General features: G+C 36.4%; 1 protein-coding gene across 5 annotated transcripts in view; it reads right to left on the bottom strand.

Annotated features, from left to right (window-relative positions):
* Nucleotides 1-25,400, bottom strand: part of TBL1XR1 (TBL1X/Y related 1) — a 186,001-nt gene that overhangs the window by 74,134 nt on the left and 86,467 nt on the right. For 2 of the 5 annotated variants that reach the window (XM_089910831.1, XM_022571877.3), the window contains exon 2: nucleotides 15,868-15,942. Coding sequence is in view for 1 of the 5 variants with exons in the window: in XM_089910830.1 (XP_089766956.1) it covers nucleotides 15,233-15,242 (10 nt within the window). In the remaining 4 variants the exon portion in view is untranslated. Of the gene's footprint in view, nucleotides 1-499; nucleotides 521-15,232; nucleotides 15,302-15,867; nucleotides 15,943-25,400 lie in introns of those variants that run through there. The other 3 variants (XM_089910830.1, XM_089910828.1, XM_089910829.1) reach the window with 3 other exon arrangements.

Genomic DNA, 25,400 nt, shown 5'->3' with positions numbered 1-25,400 from the left:
TACTGTTGCTATAGTGCCTGGTAAGGCTACCGTGGTTACTGATAAGAAACCTTGTTACTAAGAGTTTAGCTCTTAAAAATAATGGTCAAGGGCTTCCCTGGTGGCGCAGTGGTTGAGAGTCCACCTGCCGATGCAGGGGACACGGGTTCGTGCCCCGGTCCGGGAAGATCCCACATGCCGCGGAGCGGCTGGGCCCGTGAGCCATGGCCGCTGAACCTGCGCATCCGGAGCCTGTGCTCCGCAACGGGAGAGGCCACAACAATGGGAGGCCCACGTACCGCAAAAAAAAAAAAAAAAAAAAAAAAAAATAATAATAATAATGGTCAAATGCCAAGAAGAAGTAGCAGCAAAATAAAGTCATGAGTAATTGGGCTATATATTATGGATTAAAATAGGTATATGGGTAAAAAGGAAAAGGAAAGTTAAGAATGATGAAGAGCAGCTGATGAGTAGCTATTACTTTGTGTGTTCATTTGGGGGGAAAAAAAAAAAAGCTCACCCTGTACGTGATGTTGCCGAGTTCCATAAACAAACATCAGGCAGCATGATGTAATAGAAAGAGTCCTGGACTGAGTCAGGAGAACTCTGTTCTAGTCCAAGCCCTCAGTTTCCTCATCTGTAAAATGAGGGTGCTGAATTAGATAATCTGAAAGGGCTCCTCTAGCTTTAACACTGAGGGATTCTACCGATGAATTTAGGAAGAAGCAATAAAATGCAGGATTTTTGTTAACAGTAAAGTTAACATTGCAAACAGCAGGTGGAACAGGGATGAAAACAATTTTCACAAATATTGAACCGCAAAAAGCAATTATTTCATAACTTTTCACTACCAGAAAGGTTTTTACAATATACCAGCCTTAGTAAGTAACATTATCACCTAAACTAGATTAGCAGTGAGTGACCAAATTATGACCTCAAAAAACCTATTCAGCAGCCAGACTGCCCAAGTAAATCTTGGAAACACTACAGGAACACCTTTGGGCTAGTAATTACTTTAGATGATAAAATGCCTCATAACTTTCCACAATTAAGTAACTGAACAAAGAGTAAAATGACACAAAAAATGATTAGAGTAAATTAAACAATTACTTTTAGTTGCAATAAAACAATAATTATGCTATGATATCCTTCTTTGTTAATGAGAGTATTTTCCCTAAGCATAATAATTTCTTTCCTGGTTAGCGCTCAAAATAGAACCTGGCTTCTTCTGACAACAAGGTAATTTGAAATAAATGACATTTTTTTCCACTGGTGACACAAAGAAATATAAAAAGAGAAGAGTATCTTTTGTTTAAGTTTTCTATACTGAAAGAAATAAAGCTTCTATAAGTAACAAATAATAGAAAGGCTCTGGTGCCTCAAAAACTTGTGGTTTCCTAACTGCAATTTCCTAAATATAGGTAATTAACTGATTGGTCCTAGCTAATCATCCAGGGTCTAATAAATTCAGTTTTAAGTTCATAGATCAGCTGACGTTATACTTTATTTTTTTATTTATGTGAATGCTATGATTTTCACCTGGCAGACTTCTAAAACTCTAGGTATATGAGAACCAATAAACATATCTCTACAAAAACATATCTCTACTATCAAGAATCTATCAAGGGCTTCCCTGGTGGCGCAGTGGTTGAGAGTCCCCCTGCCAATGCAGGGGACACGGGTTCATGCCCCGGGAAGATCCCACATGCTGAGGAGCGGCTGGGCCCGTGAGCCATGGCCGCTGAGCCTGCACGCCCGGAGCCTGGGCTCCGCAACGGGAGAGGCCACAACAGTGAGAGGCCCGCGTACCGCAAAAAAAAAAAAAAAAAAAAAAAAAAAAAAACTATCAAAAATCTCTTTTAAAGGATGTAATCTATATCTTTTAAAGGATTTAAAGATAAAATGAAACCGTCAATGAAAAAAACTTGTTTTTACAGCTTACTTTATGCAAATTACATAGTGATTATAAAATAAATTGGCATACACATAATTCCATTAATTATTCACTTGAACATTTCACCCTGGCAATATAATACCTAATATGTTATTCAGAATCACTAATAAAATTTCTCTCTGGCTGGTAGAAACAAAGACAAAAATAAAGCAGTCTTGATGGTAATGAAATTTGTTCTTGGCTAGTCTTAAAATAGTTGTGATATCCATGTATCTCTGAGACAAAAAAATCTGGGAAACAAAATTTTCCCTCACATGAAATATATTTTCGATTTTAATCTGGGCATTTTGATTCACAGCCCTAATGAGTTGATTAAAATAACCTTACACTTAGCTGCACACAGTAGAAATCAGTATGATATGTGAAGCATACTTTAGGGTGCTATTTTGAGCCTAAGCTGTTTTCAGCAATTACTCCAACTACCTCACTTCCCCCTCCCCCAATGACTTTTTCAGAGACACTTAAACATTATGCTTATTTACTAATAAAAATACAATTACTAATGATTACTATAAGCAGTATTGTTTTTAGCCAAAATCAAGCAGATGTAAACCAGCTCCTCAAAAATTCAGGACTGGTTGACTGTACTGGGTAAAGTATTATTCTCCTTTGGAAAGGCGTTGGTACCAAGATTAGCAGTTAAAGGAGAATTTGATGTTTAAATAACTAGTTGGTATGTGGCAAGAAGCCCACTGGATTGTTCCTCACTAAATTTCAATTTGTAGAACATAAGCACATTTGTTATTCTTCCTACCACTTACATAAGTCAGCATACAGTACAATTTTCCCAAAGACCAAAACGCCTCATTTAGAGATCAATAATACAAAATTCTAGAAACAGTTATAAATGGCTAGATGCTGCACACAAAAGAGCAGCACATTTGCTTTTCGTTTGTTTGGGGGTTTTTTGCAGCACATTTGCTTTGAGAAAGTTTTAATAGAAATGGTCGTTCTTTTTACTCTTGCAATATAATTGGAAAAATAAAAACACAAAAGACCAAAAATAAGTCCAAACCTGACTAATTTCTGCTCACTAGAAATTATCAAGCCATTTAAACATCAATTAATTACATATAACTTTTTATTTTCTAAAATGTATTTAATAACTGCCTAGTTTTGTTCAAAGTTCTCATATCAGGCTTGGGGAAGAAAAAAACTGCCAATAAAAAGAAATTGAGATAATCAAATTAATGGCTAAAAAAATCTCACATTTCATAATTACAATTTATAGTTTAATATTTCAGTTTTCTCTCATCTTTATCCACTTATAATTTATTCCGATATATACATCTAAAAAATTCAGTCTATCAGAATAGCTTTCTGAAGAGTAAATTAGGATAAAAAATGAAATAGTATTGGGCTTCCCTGGTGGCGCAGTGGTTGAGAGTCCACCTGCCGATGCAGGGGACACGGGTTCGTGCCCCGGTCCGGGAAGATCCCACATGCCGCGGAGCGGCTGGGCCCGTGAGCCATGGCCGCTGAGCCTGCGCGTCCGGAGCCTGTGCTCCGCAACGGGAGAGGCCACGACAGTGAGAGGCCCGCGTACCGCAAAAAAACAAAAACAAAACAGTATTTTAGAATGGTTATCCTTAATATTGGATATTATGTCAATTTTTTTTAAATAACACTATACTTATCTCTCAAAACTTTATAAAATTACAAAATTCTGGAACAATGATCATTTGCTTTTTAATAGAACAGCTTATTAACATACAATTACCATATTCCTAAAATACAGATTATTTTTTAAAATAAATTCTCATCATTCAATCTAACAATTTTAGCATAAAAATCATGTAGCATTCCTCTTCTGAAGGATGAATACAACACAGTAAAAAATGTGTCCTAAACCATACTTTATAAACCACAATTGGCCAATTAAAAGAATGGAAAGGGAATCTAATAATTTCCTCTAATAGCATTTTCAAAACTTGTTCAAAATAAGCAACCCCAGGGATTCCATCTCCCACTAATTACATTTAACTCTGATCACACTCTAATTATGTATCCATTCCCTCAGAATTTATGTATCATAAATGATCTTAGTGAGATTTTGCTATATCACTCTGAAGTAATCAAATTATTGTGTGGATGTTTGTCTTCCTACTTTAGTTGTTTATTTCTACTTCTATATCTTTCTACATCCTAAACAGTTCAGAGCTTAGTGCATAGGCAGAAAATTGTCAATGATAAACTCTTTAACCTATTTTTGAAATTCAGAGAAATATCAATTTTTATGAAAGCCACTAAAAACAACGTACTAACAGCAGGAAACTAGTTTAGAGATATACTGCCTAGTAGTATCTTTTATTCAATATAATGTTTCATTTTGCAAATTTCACACATTCAGAAAAACTGAAAGCACTGTACAAAGAATATTCACATAGCTATCACTAAGACTTTAAAATTAACACTTCCTTCTACTTGTTTTACCACAATTATTAATTAATCTTAATTTTTTAAGCATTCCAAAAAGTTACAGATATCAGTAAACTTCCCCCATATATAACTTCATTATTGCCTATCATTAACTATAATAAAGTATTTAGTATGGTTTTTCTCTTAAAGTAAAAATTTCATGCAAACAAAATACAATGGATACTTACAAGGTGTACCATTCAATGAGTTTTGACAAATGCGTAAACTCAAGTAACTCTAATCCCTAACAGGACATAGGATACTACCATCACCCCAGAAAGTTCCCACATATCTTTTCCTACATAATCCCTGTCCCCCGCACCCATTCATCCATTTCTAAACCCTGCCAATGACTTTTCCCCCCAGTACTGACTAGCTTTGCACCCTCCACCCCAATACACAATAGATATTTGCCTGTTTTTAGTACATCTTATAAACGGAACCATACATTATGTCCTGTTTTATGTAAGGCTACATTCATTCAGCATAATGTTTCAGAGATTAGTCAAAATTGCTTCAGGTACCAATAGTTTGCTCCTTTCTACTGATCAATAGTACTCTGTGATACAAATACAGCACAGCTTGTGTATCTATTCTCTTGTTGATAGATACCTGGACTGTTTCCAGTTTAGGGGTCAGCCCCCGTATTTGACAGTTTATACACAGAATTCGGTACTCGACCTCTGTGGTTCTTTCCTTCCTTAGGCTTCCCCCTCTTCCTCCTGTTGGGCTCCACTGCTCTGCAGCCGCTGTGGTAGTTCTGAACTGTGTGGCTCCTCAAGCCAGTAAGACTGCAAACCAGCCAACAGGAGCCTGCCCTCTGACAAAACACCATCACAATGGGAAGCTCACCCAAGGCCATTCCCTTCTTTTAAGATACCACTCCAGACCAGTTTCTTCTTGTTTCTGTTTGCTCTACAGCGTCCTCTCACTTTTTTTTTTTTCTTATGTTGTCCAGAGATTGCAGTCACTATTTGTGGGAGGATTTGTCCTATAGGAGTCACTACCCCATTTTTTGGAATTATAACCCCCTACTATTCTTAAGAACACACTTATTCAAAGACTGTAATTGACATACCTCCTTTCCCATGTTTTTTCCCCTCGAGACCCTGATTGAGCCAGTCCCCCTGATTCAAAAGAGACAAACTAAACCAGGAAAAAGAGGCCTCTGGGAGCTGGATCCTGTAATTCTGTATACGCATCAACCCAGGTCCCAAGTTCATCCCAGGATGTGGATGCAGAACACACTCAAAAAGGCAAAGGCTTTGAGAACTGAAGATATGAGCCACCGTCAGCATCCCACACTAACACCGAGGGATGCACGGGAGGAGTACCCCCAAGGCAGCGGAGCAAAGGCTTTGAACACTGAACTCACAGTGGAACCACTGTCCACGACACAAACAGAACTTCCAGTGAACGTGTCTGTTTTCAAACAGACAAAAAGTCATCATCATCATCTCCTGAGAGGAGACAATAAAAAATTACTCAACATACAAAGAATCAAGAAAATCTAATTCTCAAAGAAAAAGACAATAACAGATGCCAATCCTGAGATGATCTAGATGTGAGAAATATCAAAGATGTTAAGGCAGCCATTTTATCCATCCTCCATGGGCTAAAGGCAGGCACTTGAAATGATGGTAAAGACAGAACTTCTCAGAAGTAGAAAGTATAAAAAGAACCAAACGGAAACTGTATAACTGAAAAATCTAGGGGAAAAGTGATTTGACAAGAAAATAAGTGTAGACAAAGGAGAGCAAATACTGATCTTCCTGAATAAGAGATTAACACAAACAGATGAGAATAAAAATCTAATTTTAATAAAAGAAAAATTTCCTCACAGTTTGTACCTTTAACTCTTAACTATAGTGGGGAAAAAAACCCTAGAGATCTCAAGCCAAGATGCCTTAATCCTTATTATTCTGTCTCCTCTTGAGGTCCTGTGAAAGCACTCATGATTCACCTTTGAAGAATATTCAAATTCTATACAGTTTGTATTAACACAGAATTTAAAAGAAAGCTGGACTACAAATTAGGGGGTCTGGTTCAAGTCCTGGTGCTCTACTGTAACAAAGTACGTGATCTGGCATCACTTTTCTAAGCCTTGGGTTCTCATTTTATAAATAATGACAACCTACTTAGCTTTGTAATGTAGTCCCATGATCTATTTTAGGAACTCTGAGGGTCAGTCCAGTTTCCCCAGATCTTAAGTTCTTTATCGCTCTAATTACTTGTTTCTGGCAGACAAGGAGAATCTTTAGGTCTGGTAGCTATGACCAGCAAGGTACAGAACAACACTGTCAATAGACATACAATGCAAGCCACAATGCAAACCACAGATTTAATTTTAAGTTTCTAGTAGCCACATGTAAAACTTAAAAAGAAACGGGTGGCAACTGATTCTAATAATGTATTTTTATTTAATCCAATATATCCAAATATTATAATTTCTTGAAATCCGTGTAAGATTGAGATTTCACTTTTTTAAAAAACTGTCTTCAAAATCCAGCATGCATTTTATATTTACAGTACATCTGAGCTATAACCAGTCATTATTTCAAGTGCTCAACAGCTACACCTAGGGTGGCCACAACACTACCCAGTGCAAGTGCAAGTGCAGGTGCAGCTGTGGGGTGGGAGGGGAGGGGAAAGTGAGGCAAAGGCAAACAAGGCCCAAGGTGTCTCGATGACTTATCTGCCTTATATATACACACACAAAAACTGTATGCCACTGATGGTTATGAGATCTGCCATGGTACAGGCAGGAGGACAAATCAAGAGAAAGCCTGGTTTTGAAATAAAGTTCCATCTCTACCATGGGTAGAACTGCAGTAAAAGAAAAAAAAAATGGCTTATGTATATTTCAAAATAAATGAATTAACAAGTATTGAATATTTACTTTTATGAAAGCCAATGTTCATTCTATCCTATCCACAACTGAGGGCAAAGTATGTAAGAAATACATTAAAAGACTTTATAAAACAAATACATTTCTCAATTAAATGAATTAAAAGACTGGTGAAAGGGGCCTCCCTGGTGGCGCAGTGGTTGAGAGTCCGCCTGCCGATGCAGGGGACATGGGTTCGTGCCCCGGTCTGGGAGGATCCCACGTGCCGCGGAGCGGCTGGGCCCGTAAGCCATGGCCGCTGAGCCTGCACGTCCGGAGCCTGTGCTCTGCAATGGGAGAGGCCACAACAGTGAGAGGCCCACGTACCACAAAGAAAAAAAAAGACTGGTGAAGGATACACAAAATATGTTTTAAAAGTACACAATATTCAATTCAGATGCTTTGCTGTGACTTATTTAGCTTCTGAAATTTCAGCCAAAATACTGAATCCCTCCTCTGAATGAAAATAACAAAAAGCTTATGTAAATCTGCAAATGCTGAAACCCCTGGTTTTTTTTTTCATGGATATAATTTTTTAAAAATGGACTCTACAACAGTTTCATTCCTTAATTGTTCCTCAGGTAAAACAAAGGGCAATAACCAATCTCTGTAAGAACCCAGAGTCCCACCCCAGTTCCATCATGTCACAGTTCCTATCATTTCCATATGAGAACAGAAATACATACGCATTCTCAGAAGAGAGGACAGAACTGTGGAAACAGACTTGATTCAGACTTCAGACTCTACAATTTATTATCTAGGTGATTATAAACAAGAATGATGGTCTCCTCATCTATAAAACAGAAATATTAACAGCCTCACAGAGTTACAGAGACATTTAAATAAGATATCTACTCTCTCTCTCAGAACACTCACTCATCTTTCCATTTTTTGTCTGATTTTAATTTACTTTTTCATATATCAAAAAACTTTAAACTAATGAAAATGTCTCTTGGTGTCTCCTACACATTTAATATGTTTCTATGTACTCTGTTCTAAACTCATAAACCCTTATGCTCTAAATCATTTTTTTAAAATATCAGATTACAATGAACTCAAAATGATTCCATTAAACTCTGACTGGAAATGAATGTCAAATCAAGATGGTCCTTAATATATATATACATACATATATATATATATATATATATGTAGAAAAATAAGAACGTTAGCATTTTTTTAAAAAAAGATCCTCCTTACAGGAGGAAATCGTAATCGTAGCGTAGGAGAAAAAATAGGCATTATGAAGGAACTCTGTTAAAAAGAACCAAGAGAAAAATCAAAAGATATGACTGAAATTAACTGGCTTACAGAAAAGGACAGAACATGAAGAAGCAAACAAACAGTTAAATTTGAAAACTCCTGTCTTTTACACACCAAACTTCAGTATGTTAGTTTTTCTTTGGAGCAAAAACTGAAAACTCAAATTTTTTTAAAAAGCAATACTATCCCCTGGGAAGATGGATGGATTGACGAAAGCAAGGAGAAGACGACCCCAAATGGCTTCAATACACCTATGAAATATGGCCTGTAGTTTCAAATTTGGCTACACTGCTAATATTAGACAAGGCAGCTCAATCCTAAATGTGTCAGACCCTATTAAGACTGAATTTAACAGAGTGAGGTCAGTGTGAGAAGTTGCAAAAACTTAAAAAAATAAAGCCAGAAAATAATCAATGACAGGACACCTCTTGTTTTAACATTGTTCCATTAAATATTCATCCCTCTATGTAGGTGCAAGTCCTTGCTCACTTTATTTTGGGTTCCCTGAGACAAAAAGAGAGGTACATTTTATTTCTGGTTGCATGGTGCCTATATTAAGAACTTGTAGAACAGACACCAAGTTATCTGAAGCATGAAGATCCATTTTTAAATAGCAACATCAACTCACCATAACAAGTTCTACTATCACATTTAATTTAAGGATTAAATCCATGAAAGAATCCACACCTTCTTTGCCTTCCAAATGAAACCACAGTCACTCAGGTTCCATTTTAGACAGTTGTATCAGCCTCACATCACACAGCAAACATCCAATGGTAAAGATGAAGGCATTCAGTTAACTACAACTCCAATGTGCATGTGCTCTGCTCTTTTCAGCTTATCACTTGTTTTGTTTTTAATAGAAAATAAACCATACATTTTCAAAGGTATACTTGCTCAGACATAAGCAAAGGCATAGACCCCTCTGAAAGAAATTCAGCCTGTAGCTATTTTCAGCTCCATCCATTAAAAGGAAAAAAAAAAAAAAATCCCCAAGACTAAGAGAGCTTTTCAATGTAACCCTCTTACTATTGACTTGAAGATTAGTTCTCCAGAGGCATAAATTCTCAACCAAAATAAAATAAATACTTCACACAATCTTGTCTATATGGCAGTGCCATTTACGCCTCACATTTAGTAATACCACTTCAAAAGTACAGGACAGTGAAAGACAGATGATAAATAATGACAATGAACTTCTCTACAGTGAACAAAACAAATTATTTTACAGATGACACGCTTGAGAAGTGGAGAGTAAAAGGGAACAGATCACTAGCTCCTCAATACGCACCACACTGCTTCCTGGGAGTTACCTCTTGGTAGGGTTACAACTCTGGGGTCTTATCCTCAGTCTGGCAAGCCATAATTTACTTTTATCTGTTCTCTTGGGATAATCAAGTTCTAGGAGAACAGATGTTAACAAAATACACTAGAGCAATTTATGAATGAGAAGAATGATTTACTAATTTACACTGAGAAATATAGTTGCCAGTAGACTAGAATATTCATCGATGCAACAGAGGCTGGCAGTGTCCAGCCCATAACCCCTGATCATTCAGTTTTCCTTAGGAACTAGGCAGCTTCTTACTGCAAACACCTGAGGGTCATCTCTGGCCACAGTTAGGTCAGAGGGGAAGTTCTAAGGAGCTGATGCCCTGCCCTTCCCAAAGCATAACTCAACCAATAAGGAATGGAGTTGGTGGACAAAGTACCCCAACTTTCTTGACCCATGAGTGGAACAGCTGAGAGGCACGTTCTACATACTGGCTCCCAGAGGTCCCCACAAGATGTGAGTCCCAACTGCCTAAAATATTAACTTACTCAAAGGCATCTTGTACTGGCCTCCTTATCTTCCTTTTCTCATTTCCCCACAGGAACTTCCTGGGTTCAGCCTTCAAATAAAATGGTTATAATCGAGGGTCTGATTCCACGGAAATCAAACCTAAAACAACTGGTCAGCGAGGTTCTATTCTTAGCAGGAAAATCTTGTTGTTAAACCAAATTAAGTTTTAGAAGCTGTGGGATAACTGTAGAATTAGAACAAGAGAAAAGAGGAGGCCTAAAGGGATTGGTCAACAAAGTTGATAGACATTTCTTGAAAATGAGAATCTATCTTTGGAACAGTTCAAAGAAAAAAAACATACAAATTGTTCTAAAACACGTAAGATGCAAATTAGAGCTACACTGAGACACCATTTCTCAACTATCAGATTAAATATGTATATATCCAAAAAGTTCTGACTATACACTGTTAACAAGTGGGAAAACAGACACCCTCATACATTACTGGAAAAAATATAAGATGGCATAAAACCTACAGAAAAGAATTTGGCAAACTGCCTCAAAATTACATGAACATTTATGCTCATACCTAAAACTGCCACTCGTGAAACAGCTAAGCTACATCTATGTAATGGACTACTCCATACACATACTCCATAGAATGAGGACTAACTCTATACACTACTATAAGGTGATCTCCAAAATGTTCAGTGTATATATATACACATAGGTTTGCTTATTTTTAAAAGTAGCAACCTAGTTAAACTTGGTTACCTATAAGGGGAAGAAGAAACTAAGTACATACTTCACTTTGAAGTAATATCAATGTTTTCTATAAAATTATAAGATTAAATCAATATTTTAAAATCCTAAAAATTAAAAATACAATGAAACAAATGGACCTGATTCTGTACTAAGTTGGTAGAAAAATCATACAAGTGGATTTACTTTGAGTACTTCAAAATACTGTGAATGTAAACCCCCAGTGGGTCATGGGCCAAAGAAAAAGCAGTTTTCAGTAATCATATTGGTGGTACTGGTTTAAATATATAAAAATATATTTATAAAGATACAAATTGTATTATGTACAATAATTTCATGTTTATTTTACATATTTACATCTTACATATTCTGTATTTTATACCTTTAAATAATATATTGTTTTATATATTTATATGTTAAATATATACATTATACATAATATAAATATACAAAAGAAACAAGTTTATGTAAATACCATTAGAAAAAGATTTTTCAGCATGAGAAAGGATGGAAATATTGAAATCAAAGAATTTAAGTTTGAAAAATTAAAATCCAACATTTTTATCAGATATATCACAGACATACCAGACATCCAGAAACAACGAAGACCCTTAGCACTAGACTGTGGCTCTACATACTGCTTTCACTAAAAGGAACTGGACTTTCTGGAGACACAGCTGATTTGGGGACTAAGGAAGAACATGTGCAAGATGAGCTCAGGAACATCTTGTTATGTCAAAAAGCAAGGACGCTAGCAGAGACTACTAGAGTTGTGTCAAAAACATTCAGAAGTCAATTTAAAAAGGCTCCTTTGGCCAAGACAATCTGAGTATCCTAAGCATAAGAATAAAAACTACAATGCAATAACATATCAAATATTTAAATCCCCAAGCTCACAGAGACACTTTTTAAAAAGTCTTTGGTCTACTTTTCCCAGCATTCTAGGAAACAACTTAGCACTCTGAAAATTGGAAAATAAACTTATCTTCGAAACAGAAATAGAGTTACAGATGTAGAAAATTGGTAAATAAAGGGAAGAATCAAGAATTTGGTATGCCTTTCCAGTGCAAACTGTGCCACAGAGTAACCAAATATCTGATGAGGGAAGTTTCTCTTTATAGAAATATTACAGATAATAAATAATGAGAGATGATCTAGGCAATGATCGTCAATGGTCACCTAATATCACAAATAGAGACAAGCAAATATTATATGCCTCTTCATGGAATTACTTAGTACCACCTACAAAATATTCTGCCATCCTACCCCCACCCCAAAATAATGCAAAAAAAAAAAAAAACCTGAATTAGATTAATCTTTTAAATTAAAAAATTCAAGGGAAAGAGAGTCATTTTACTACAGGGATGCAATTAACAAAATACAGAACGAGGAAACCCTGCAAGACAAATAAAAAGGAAAATATAATAAAGAGGTAAAGCATAAGCTGTACGTAGCACCCAAATGTAATGTATGGACTTTGTTGTCAATCTGTAAAAGCTCAAACTAAAAGGATATATGGTGATATTAAGAAATTACTGTCATCACCTCACACCCATTATTAGAGTGCTCACTACCCCAAAATGAAACAAACCAACCCTCACAACAGCCAAAAACTCTCACAGAAAATAACAGGTACTGGCAAGAATGTAGAGAAATCAGAACCCTGTGCATTAGTGTTGGGAATGTAAAATGGTGCAGCCACTTTGGAAAAGCGTATGGAGCTTCCTCAAAAAATTAAAACTAGAATTATCACATGACCCAGCAATCTCACTTCTAGATATTTATCCAAAAGAATTGAAAGCAGGATCTTAAAGAGATATTTGCACTTTCATGTTCACTGCAGCATTCGTCACCATAGCCAAAGTTGGAAGTAACCCAAATGTTCATTGATAGATGAATAAAGAAAATGATATATATGTACAAAAATTCCACCTTTTAAAAAGCAGAAAATCCTGTCATAAGATACAACACAGACAAACCTAGAGAACATTACTCTAAGTTAAATAAGCCAGTCACAAAAGACAAATACAGTATAATTCCACTTATATAAGATACTTAAAGACGTCAAACTCATGAAAACAGAATGTAAAATGATTGTTGACAGCGGCCGGGGAGAGGAAGAAATAGGAGATTTTGTTCAAAGAGTAGAGAGTTTTGCAAGATAAAAAATTTTTAGCGATCTGTTGTACAACAATGTGAATATAGTTAACACTACACTTAAGTGTGCTAACTGTACACTTAAAAATGGTTAACATGGTAAATTTTACATTATGTGTTTTTTACTATAATTTTTTAAAGTATATTTAAATGCCTTTTCAAATAAAAAAAATTACTGTCAATTTTTAAAGTGGGATAATGGTACTGTAGTATATACTTTTAAAAAGCCCACATCTTCCATCGATACCCACTGAAATATTTCTTAATGTAATCATGTGCCATATGCATTGGCTCCAAAATAAATGGGGGTGGGGGTGGGGAAGAAAGAGGCATAACAACATGGGAGCAAAGCGGTTACAGGAAACAAAGCTGGTGATGCTGCAGCTGGGTGAGAGTTCATCATGCCATTCTCTCTAGTGTACATCTAAAATTTTTCACACTGAATAATAATATACACCTACTGGTCACTGGGTTCTATTAATGCAATAAGATAATTACAGAAAGTAGCATGAAACATGTATACTGACAAGTAGCTGTAAATCATGGTGACTTAAGGTGCTATGAGAGTTAAAATAACTTGCACTTAGGCAAATGAAGAGTGAGGCAAAAAAAAGAATGTTCATGGTTCTTATATGAAAAACAAAGTTGAAGTGGGTGTGGGGGGTGGCAGAGGTGACTTTTCACAAAGCACTCCTTTATGGCATTTCCAGAGAAAAACACGTGAGATAGTACACAGCACAGATTTAACCCCGAACACTACTACATTGCTCAGGCTCATGGGAAAACCACCATTTTGAACCGAGTATCTATAAACTTACTGGCACATCTTACAAATGTGTAGAAATGGCTTTGATGTCCACAGCTAGACTATAAGCAAATTTGTGTAATCTTGACCTTCTTCATCTTTCACGCTAACACGTACACAGAATTAACACTAACATAAACATTTGTGATGGCAAATGCGTTTGAGATAATCTGATTTAAAATACAGTCTACAAGCTGCTCCCCAAACAAAACAAAACAACACGCAGGCTATGTGAGTGGCACACACATTACAAAGTCACCTGAGGACAGGCACTTAGAAGAGAGAGCCAGTGGCATGGCACTTGGCTCTCAGACACCCAACAGGCCTGTGCAACTCACTTCTCAGGGGAAACGTGCCACAAATAGCTAAGACTCCAACAACCAAGAAAAATGCACAGGTTTCAAACGTGAACTTCAAAAAAGCCAGATACTCAAAATGCCTAAGATGAGCTGCTTACGTGAGGAAGTGTAGTGCTCCAGAAGAAACAGCAGATTTAATGATGGTTAATGAGTCACCCAGGTACCATAAAGAACCCAGCAAGTATTTTCATATACTAATGAAGAACGGTGTCATCCTTCGTGCTAGGTAAAGCCAGAACAAAAATCCTTATTTTCCCCAACATTCCCCATTAACTACTGGGGGGAAGGAGGAAGGGAGAAGAAAAGGAGGCTGGAGAGGGGGAGAGGTCGTTTTCTTTTCAGCAGTAAGAATTCAGAAGATAGTTTAGGCAGAGGAAATCTTATTGACATACTGACAAGTTCATCTTTAAAATGAATCATTTCCTAGGAATATTTTCACAGATAACTTTCACATCTCACTCACTCATCCTGGTTCTAGTTAATTTTTACTACTTTTTATTTCAGACTGATGCATCTATAATTTCCCACCAAATTCTATAAACCTTAGTTTCTATAGCTCCCTGATTTAATATTTAAAATAAAAATTTAAGTAAAAATAATTAAAATTTTTGATAATGCACTATAGAAAACACTGTTGTTAAGCAGTTAATTCTTTAAAAAACACACAAAAAATAAAAACTCATTCTCCTGCTATTTACTGATGCCCCCAATACAGGGCCATACCATTTATGTAAGGAATTACTTTTTGTAAGGTAAAAAACCATTCTGAATTCTAATGAACAGTGATGAGATCACTTAGCCTACAGCTAGAATAAACATTAGAAATTCAGTCCAATTCCATCACCAAATTTTACAAGAGTACTTGCCAAAAGTCATCCAAGGCACAGGCAGCGGAGAGCAACGCCCGACTCCCACAGAGTCCAGTGGTCTTGCTGCTATATAACATAGTGGACATTTTCATTCCACAGAGAAAGGATTCTAAATGACCTTGTTAAATAAATAAGAATGGTTCTCCTGAAAATTATCCACTAACTAAAGACAGGTAGTATTTTAGCCATTTAACTGTCCATTAACTATAAATATTAGGAGAAATCCAATATGATTATTTTAGTAAGATGATGGACAAAAACACAGGAGCCATCACTGCCACTCTAACTTAAGTTTAATGAGAAAATTTTATTCACAAAATATAGTCCACATGTTAAAATATAAGATCTTAACTGTATAGTAACACTTTTCCTTCTGATAACCATAGCCAAGATAATAGAAATCTTCAAATTAGAGGTTTTGCCTTTTTAAAAAAAACACCAAATAATCAAACATTATTTTAAGTACCTTAAAAATTACGTTTTTTTAAAAACATTTCTTCAGTTTGAGAACACATGTATTTTGTCAAACTGTGAAAAACTTTCAAAATTCTTAACAGATTCTTAAAAATAAGACAATAATAAAAACAGAAATTAAAACAAGCTCTGACAAGAAGAGTAGGAGGAATTCTTACCATTGGCAGTGCATTGATGTGGGGATGTACAACTGAATGTCTGGTACTGCCAATCACAAATTGCTGTTGCTGATGCTAAGAAAAAGGAAAGTAAAATATTCAGTGTGTCTTAAAACAAATCCAGTTTAAAAGATTCCCCATACCAAATTTTACATGTGTGAAATACTATTTATGTCTTTAAGGTCCCAACCAGTGAGTATCTTTCTCCTCCTAAGCAACTGCTGTCATAAACAGCAGCAACTTTTTAGCGTGTAGTATGTGGCAGGCACTGAAACTTTACAACATTCCTAAAAGGTTGACACAATGAACAGAATGAGACTCAAAAGAGACGAATTTGCATAAAGGAGGCACTCACCCCCATTCAACTCAACTCATGCAAATACTACTGCAATAGGGCCCAGTATAGCAGGTTCATAATCTACCATCAGGAGCTGTAAAGAATGGTATAAACTTATATGCTGTATATTGTTTAATACAATAAAGAGAAATACCTAATTGGTTTTGAAACAATTTCAATCAAAACTTATTAAACCCTATCTCTTCAGAATTTATATTCTACGGAGTTTACCCAGTCTTCTCAATCGCTGAGTCACAGCACATTATTTTCCAAGAACCTTTTTTGCAAATATACAAGTGGTTTTTCACAACGCTGTCAGAGTGGCGACTCGGAACACTGACCAGGGCAGCTCCCACCGTGTGCAAGCGTAGAGTGCATTTTTCTGCAGGAGTACAAGCTGATGCCAAACAAAGAAATGCAAGAGCTTTTCTTCGTACACCAAAAAGGTGAATTAAGTCAGTAACACTAAAAAGATAACTAAGCAAATACACTGAATAAATACAGAAAGAATTTAATCCCTTGAAACTTGCTCCTCTCTGATTTTATCTTTAATTGACTGGAACCCTCAATAGTGCTCATTACCAACTCCAAGGCCACACTAAATAACTTCAGTGCTGCTATGTAACTTTCAGACAGTTGAGCTGTAGGAATTAAATAATAGGAATTAAAATAATTCCTATTTTAATTCCTAGGAATTAAAATAATATTTATTAAACACACCACACACTTATAACTGGAATTATAGACAGCTATATCAAGATACGATATTCCACCAGCCTTTTGGGGTTCAAGACAGGTAAGTGAGCACCAAGGCTTTCTGGCACAAAACATTTGTGAGCTAGTTAGTAGGTATTTTCTAGCACCTATTGAGGAAATGTCCTATAGACATCATGACTGAGTTCAAATAAAAACTAGATTACTGCTAGGCTCTGTCTAACTCAGGGTCATTTATTATGAACATCCATTATTTTACTATAAACTCTTCATGAATTTTTGAGCTCTAAGCTATGTAGTTTGGCATACATTCATTCTAATTATTTATAAATAATTAACATATGCTACTGAATTTTATACATTTTAAAACACACAAAACCGAAGTAAAAAATAAAGATAAATTATTTACATATTTACGGTGATACAATCTTGTTTATAACATTCTAGGTCCTAAACTTTTAAATGTCTTCTTAATCATGATGATTTTATATCATTATTAACTACTATCTCAAGCCACAATTTAGTCTTAGAGTAAGGTTCATCAGTACTGATAGTGAACGTACGCCTGTCTGTCAAATACCTTTCTTGAGAATCTCCAATTTTTTCAGCCATCTTCTAAAATAATTATATCATGGCAGATGAAAAGCTTATTCTAATAGTTTAAGTAACACCTCTACCATTTTCCTGTTTCCTATTCTTACTCATGTTTCTTATATTCAGTTTCTTTGCAGGAATGTTTATATTATTAGTCTGTTTTGTGGGGTTTGGTTAAAACTGGATAATATAATCCACAAATCTGTATCATCAAACACAAGTAAACATACATTAATAAGCTCAAATGCATGGCAATTCCCAGAAATGGAATGAATGAATGGGAGTGCCACTGTTGCCCTACGGAACCCCCAACTCTTTAGAATACCATTATGTACCACATGTTATACATGACTCTCTGACATCACTGCCAAATGAGGGTACAAATTAACCGCAATATTAAATATTAATTATATTTAATTTTTAAAATCTCAAATGAACTGCGCACTGTACCTCAATGGATATTTGTTTTCACTACTATTGTGTGTACACACACAACATACACAAACTTACACACATGTGCCTTAGGGAAATATTAAATCAGATCATTCCAGTTGCTAGTCTTTCTTTTACCTCCTCTCCCTGGTTCTCTCCTCTTACTTTTTTGTGGTGAGTTCTCTCATCACTCTCACAGAGGTCTCTAATCTCAGTTTTCTCTAAACGTATTTTCTCTTCCCTTCTTTTCCTCATTCATTCATTCACTCATTCAGCATTTCCTATTAGACTACAGCTCCTTATGGGAAAAGGCCACGAAGGTGATTTAATAAATATTGAAGGGGTTAAATATCTGATTCTAGGATCTGAAGCGTGAATAAATCTGTGGAAAATGCTGTATCAACAGGCCTGCCCATTTGCACATACAATAAAATCTGAAAAACTGAGAATGTTTCCACCCCCCCCCCGCCATACCATGTGGCTTGCAGATCTTAGTTCCCCAACCAAGGATAGAAGCCATGCCCCCTGCAGTGGAAACGCGGAGTCCTAACCACTGGACCGCCAGGGAATTCCCAGGAAACTTTAAAAAACGTATGCAGGGCTGTATTTTGGTTTCTGTATTAATGTTTTCCTAGTCGACCCATTTACCTATGCCCTGGCCATTGTGCAGTGCATTTCTAAAGCATACATCACAATTCTTCAGCTTTATAAAATGAGTATCTGAATTTTAAAAGATAAAATTATATATTCTACAAAGGAATTATAAAAATCTAAGGTGATTTAAGATAATCCAATAGAATATATATTAAAGCTATTTGTACTAAAGTGATTCAAATTGTCCAAAAACCAAAACCATGTGTATCCTTAACAACTGCCTTTATAATCTCACTTGCTCAACCTCCTGTACTCTCACTGCAGCATTATCACCCTCTCTGTTCTCTGCACTCTTAGGCTGCCATGACACTGCTCATTCCTCTGCCAGAAATGTCCTTCTATTGTGGCTCTGCCCACAAATCCAGTCCACCTCCTCTTTCAAGGTTCAGCCCAAGTCAGCTTCCTCCCTTGATTACTTACCCACTGAGAGAGAAAGACCAGTCTCTCTTAACCACAGCTCTGAAATGCCTTATTCTCTCACCATGCCTCCCCTATCAGACCTCCCCAGGCCAGGGGCTAATCTGCTCATCTTGCTGTCCCACCACAGAAGAACAGTGCCCTGAGCATACACAGTTCTTGAGATACATTTATTGATAATATGATATAGTATCTAAATGTGTGGGAACAGGTACATACATATTCGAGAATAAAACACAGTAGATACTGAATTACAACACAAATAAATCACAATGATAAGGAGGAACTCAACAGTGAATCTTGTTTTGTTTTTTTAAAATACTTAGAAGAGCCTGGCTATACCAATAATTTTAGTATCACTTCCAGAAAGTGGCCAATAAAGGTTGATCTTTTGCCATTAAAAAAAAAACCTCTATGATAAGTCACATTTTAAAATGTGTACAGCAAACAACTACTTGGTGTACTACATAAACTAAACCTATGTGCTTTACTTCTTGTGATGAAATAAATGTTCGTAGGCTTTAGTTCTGTCTCCAAACAAAACGCTTTGCTTTTAGAATCTGTATTTCAGAACATTTTATCTAAAATAAATGAAGTATTAATCTTTCAGTAAAGAAACTGACACTGCTATCTCAGCAGACATCTTCTTAAATCTACCACCTATACATAATTAGGATTTTTTTAAGATGCAAAAATCCTATAAAACAGCACAACAGTATATTTTGACTGATCTTCAAACATACTACCCTGCAGTCTCCAAAGGCAAATTTACTTGATTTACAGATCTCTTTTAAAAGCTAATGGATTGGACTGGAAGAATCAATATTGTGAAAATGACTATACTACCCAAAGCAATCTACAGATTCAATGCAATCCCTATCAAAGTACCAATGGCATTTTTTTTACAGACTTAGAACAAAAAATCTTAAAATTTGTATGGAGACACAAAAGACCCCAAACAGCCAAAACAATCCTAAGGGGAAAAAAGCAGAGCTGGAGGAATCAGACGCCCTGACTTCAGACTACACTACAAAGCTACAGTAATCAAGACAATATGGTACTCACACAAGAACAGAAATACAGATCAATGGAAAAGACAGAAAGCCCAGAGATAATCCCATGCACCTATAGTCAACTAATCTATGACAAAGGAGGCAATGATATACAATGGAGAAAAGACAGTCTCTTCAATAAGTGGTGCTGGGAAAACTGGACAGCTACATGTAAAAGAATGAAATTAGAACACTCCCTCACACGATGCACAAAAATAAACTCAAAATGGATTAAAGATCTAAACGTAAGACCTGACACTATAAAACTCTTAGAGGAAAACACAGGAAGAACACTCTTGGACGTAAATCACAGCAAGATCTTTCTTGACCCACCTCCTAGAGTAATGGAAATAAAAACAAAAATAAACAAATGGGACCTAATGAAACTTCAAAGCTTTTGCACAGCAAAGGAAACTATAAACAAGATGAAAAGACAACCCTCAGAATGGGAGAAAATGTTTGCAAACGAATCAATGGACAAAGGATTAATCTCCAAAATAGCTCATGCAGCTCAATATTAAAAAAACAAACAACCCAATCAAAAAATGGGCAGAAGGGGGCTTCCCTGGTGGCACAGTGGTTGAGAGTCTGCCTGCCGATGCAGGGGATGCAGGTTCGTGCCCTGGTCTGGGAGGATCCCACATGCCGCGGAGCGGCTGGGCCTGTGGGCCGTGGCTGCTGGGCCTGCGCGTCCAGAGCCTGTGCTCCGCAACGGGAGAGGCGGCAGCACTGAGAGGCCCGCGTACTGCAAAAAAAAAAAAAAAAAAGGGCAGAAGACCTAAACAGACATTTCTCCAAAGAAGACATACAGATAGCCAAGAGGCACATGAAAAGATGCTCAACATCACTAATTATTAGAGGAATGCAAATCAAAACTACAATGAGGTATCACCTCACACCAGTTAGAATGGGCGTCATCAGAAAATCTACAAACAGCAGATGCTGGAGAGGGTATGGAAGAAAAGGAACTCTCTTGCACTGTTGGTGGGAATGTAAATTGATACAGCCACTATGGAGGTTCCTTAAAAAATTAAAAATAGAATCACCCTTGGACCCATCAATCCTACTACTGGGCATATACCCAGAGAAAACCATAATTCAAAAAGACACATGCACCCCAATGTTCAATGCAGCACTCTTCACAATAGCCAGGTCATGGAAGCAACCTAAATGCCCATCGACAGACGAATGGATAAAGAATATGTGGTACATATATACAATGGAATATTACTCAGCCATAAAAAGGAACTAAATTGGGTCATCTGTAGAGACGTGGATGGACCTAGAGACTGTCATACAGAGTGAATTAAGTCACAAAGAGAAAAACAAATATTGTATATTAACACATGTATGTGGAATCTAGAAAAATGGTACAGACAAACCAGTTTGCAAGGCAGAAATAGACACACAGATGTAGAGAATGGACACCAAAGGGGGAAAGCGGGTGGGGGGTGGTGTTGGTGGGATGAATTGGGAGATTGGGATTGACGGGTATACATTAATATGTATAAAATAGATACCTAATAAGAACCTGCTGTATAAAAAAATAAAATAAAATGCAAGAGGAAAAAAAAAGCTAATGGATTATGAGCCCCTTCCCTAGAAAAAAGTACAAACAAAAAAATATTTGCTTATAATTTATAGTAGTGACATAATCTAATCTAGAACCTAGTGGTCGGTAACAAAGTCAAGAATGTGTACCTGGTATCCCTAAGGAACAGAAGTTACAAATGAATTTTTTAAATTTGGAGAATTGGGAGAAATCATCTCAAGAATTAAGAGAAAAACATAACAACGCTATCATAATTAACCTGCTTAGAAAGGTTTTTGTTAAGTGAACTTTTGGGCAAAAGAAAAGTCACTGATAAAGTTCAAATTAAATTGCTTAGCACAAGATTCAAAGCACAATAAATAAATGGTGATTACCTCCAACTGGAACTTTTTTATAAGGAATATATTTGTAAATCAAAGTTTCAAATGAATCTTCTCAATTCCACTGATCCATTTCACACAGAATGACTTTGTTAGTTGCCTTCTACAACATGGCAATCTCAAGTAACATACTACACATTCATCAAAGCTCTAAAGCATTACATCCCGCACTCTCCTCACCCTATTCTCATTTCCCACGGAATCATATACACAGATAATATTCTGGGCAGCCAAAAGATGAGGTGAGTGAAAAGGGGGAAGGAGCTAGGACAGAGGGTTATCTTAAGAAAACTGACCCTGAGATCAGGCTCAGAGGCGGAACAGTCAGGTCAAACACAACTCTGCCATCACTGACTCTGATTTTCACTTCGCTTTGTTATTTAAGTGATTTAGAGACAACGAATTTAAAAGTTGTATATTATGATCCCAAATCTTCTAAAACTAAAAAATACACAAGACCACAAACCCACACAAAGAAAAATTTAAACATGCACTGGTGTCTAGTCATCCAATTATTACTTCAGTTGAGTTAGTTTCACTGGTAGTATCACATGGGGTTGAATTTTATATTAAATTTATACCAAGAAAACACTATTGTGCAGAAAAAGACAAAAAACTATCAAGAACCCCAAACTTTGCCTGTCAGGAAGTAAGCAATGCAATTAAAAACAATAACAACAATAAACTCTCTCATACAAAAGCCACAGAGATTTTTAAATTAAAGGTTGGTTTGGGCAGTTTCAAGTGTTATTAAAAGTAAAATTTATTTTTAGGCACTAACATCCACCCATCAAAGGCTTCCAGTTCAGTAACTTTCAATGGTAGAGAACCTGAATATGAGAAAAGGCTCAGACTCAAACTTAAGTTGTGATGCTAGAAAGGTGATATAAAAATGTATGAAATGGAATATTACTCAGCCATAAAAAGGAATGAAATTGGATCATTTGTAGATATGTGGATGGACCTAGAGTCTGTCATACAGAGTGAAGTCAGAAAGAGAAAAACAAATATCGTATATTAACACATACATGTGGAATCTAGAAAAATGGTACAGATGAACCTATTAGCAGGGCAAGAATGGACACGCAAATGTAGAGAACAGACATGTTGACACAGTGGGGGAAGGGGAAGGTGGGACAAATTGGGAGATTAGGATTGACATATATACACCACCACGTGTAAAACAGATAGCTAGTGGGAACGTGCTGTATAGCACAGGGAGCTCAGCTAGGTACTCTGTGATGACCTAGATGGGTGAGGATGGTGGGGCGGGGGGGGAGGTTCAAGAGAGAGGGGGTATACGTATACATATAGCTGATTCACTTTGTTGTACAGCAGAAACTAACACAACATTGTAAAGCAACTATACTCCAATTAAAAAAAATTTTTAGATGTATGAATAAATACAATATTATTATCATTTACTTTTTTAAAAGGTGAGAACATCAACATTGTGTAACTGTAACTAATTTCTTTTTTCCTCCTCCCCCCAAAAAAACTGTTACTAAATTAATGGTGCAACTTATAACTTAAGATGCCTTAGAAATATGACAGATCTGACATTGTTTTCTTCTTAAGGCAAAGCTGATAGGAACTAAATCTTTTTTTTTTTTTTTTTAAGTAGTTGGGAGGAAGAAACAAGTAAAAGGTAAAGGGAGGCAATAGAAATAGCATAAGGATCTAAGAAACAAGGGGACTGAAAAAAAAAACCTCAACTTTCCGTATTCCAAATTTGCCTAAGACCACACAGGTAGGTACCTTGGCACTTCACAAGTTAGAAGAAAAAATTGACATAATTCCAAATCTTATTAGATTATTTACTCTTCCCAAGGGTTGAATAATTGATTCAAGATACCAAAAAATTTCAATAGTTAATTAGGCTAAGACAACACAAAAATTCTGCTGAACAATCCATTCCCAGAAGAAACGAGAACAGCTTTGTCAGGGATGTTGGGTCTTTGATTAACTCTGTCCTACAGAAATACCTTTCCAGATTCTAACCTGTGACATAGTGGGTCCTTCACTTGGATTTAGCTGATCTAAGGTAGAATCTGCACATCCGTTGAATTTAAAAGCTCCCACAGATGATTCCAGTGGGGTTGAGAACCACTGGACTATGTGGCAGGAAAGGGCAGGATGGGGAGTTTTACTAGTCAGAGTCTAATTATTAATCTATGGGGCTGGGGGTGGGAGGGGGAAAGCACAGAGGGATCACTTCTTTCAATAACATTAGCATTGCAGAGTGAGTCCTCTCATTCTCAGAACTAGAGTGGGAAACATACTACACTGAGTAAAAGTTTTATTAATTTGATTTTAAGATTAACAAAAGAAACAAAAGATAAATGATAAACTCAATCCTTCTCCCTAAAAATGAATTAGGAAAGGAAGGACAATAATAATGAGGACATCTCAAACAGAAAGAGAGCCAGACAGACCATAAAACAGGAATTATCTTTTAACAAGGCAAAAAAGGAACACTGCCGATACGTACATTTAGATAAAAAGACACAGAAAGACCAAATGAGACTCAGCTTTGTGTCACAAAATGCTAAGTACTAGATAGAGGTTATAGAAAGATATATTTTCTTCTCACTCTAATGAAAAACTGTTCTACAAATCAATGGAAATTTTTAAACAAAACCTGGATTCTCACTCAGCAAGGAAGTTATTACAGTGGGATATGATACAGGGTTGTATGTGTGCCCTGTCCAATTCCTTCCAACTCATTCAAGTATGCTATCAGGGCCACCAATAACCTCTGCAGCACCTTTGCGCAAATTAGACACCAACAGGACAAATTAGAAAAAGAGAGAAGGCATATTACAGTACGGAGAGTTTAGAGCCTGAACTGTGGAATCACACAGCTCTGAAATTACAGCTAGATGATCTAAGCCAAGGTACTTAACCTCTCAGTGCCTCAGTTTCCTCATCTGTAAAATAAATTGTTACGAGAACAGAAAAGCTTAATATTTATAAAATGCTAAACAGTGCCTGGCACAGAATTCAAATCATTTAAAAATAATACATATAAGTAAAGAGGCCTTTCCTCTGAGAAGACACAGTCCCAATAACAGGGAAATGGCTTGGCTGACAGTGTGGCCTGAATGTCAGCACCCACTTGTCCCCTTGGCTGCGAACTTCTGTGCAGGACACCAACTGCCCATTCATATTCTGCTATGCTGTGTGCTATATGACTGTAGAGTCCAGCTTTGTCTTCTGTGAGCTGATATAAGAGCATTACTATACGCACACACAAAAAAGAGTAATGATGGATAAAAGTCTTAAATTACAACAGATGTGCAGTGTGCATGAACATGACAGTTATCTTAACCAGTGTGACCACACGGAGTGACAATGAACACACACTGAAGCAGAGCCTCTTCAAACTAAGTCTTCAACTT

The sequence above is a fragment of the Delphinapterus leucas genome, chromosome 4, assembly GCF_059928025.1.
Source record: "Delphinapterus leucas isolate spDelLeu-1000000601 "Yukka" chromosome 4, BTC_Dleu_Yukka2, whole genome shotgun sequence".
Taxonomy (NCBI): Eukaryota; Metazoa; Chordata; class Mammalia; order Artiodactyla; family Monodontidae; genus Delphinapterus; species Delphinapterus leucas.
This window is presented reverse-complemented; position numbering and strand designations above follow the sequence as displayed.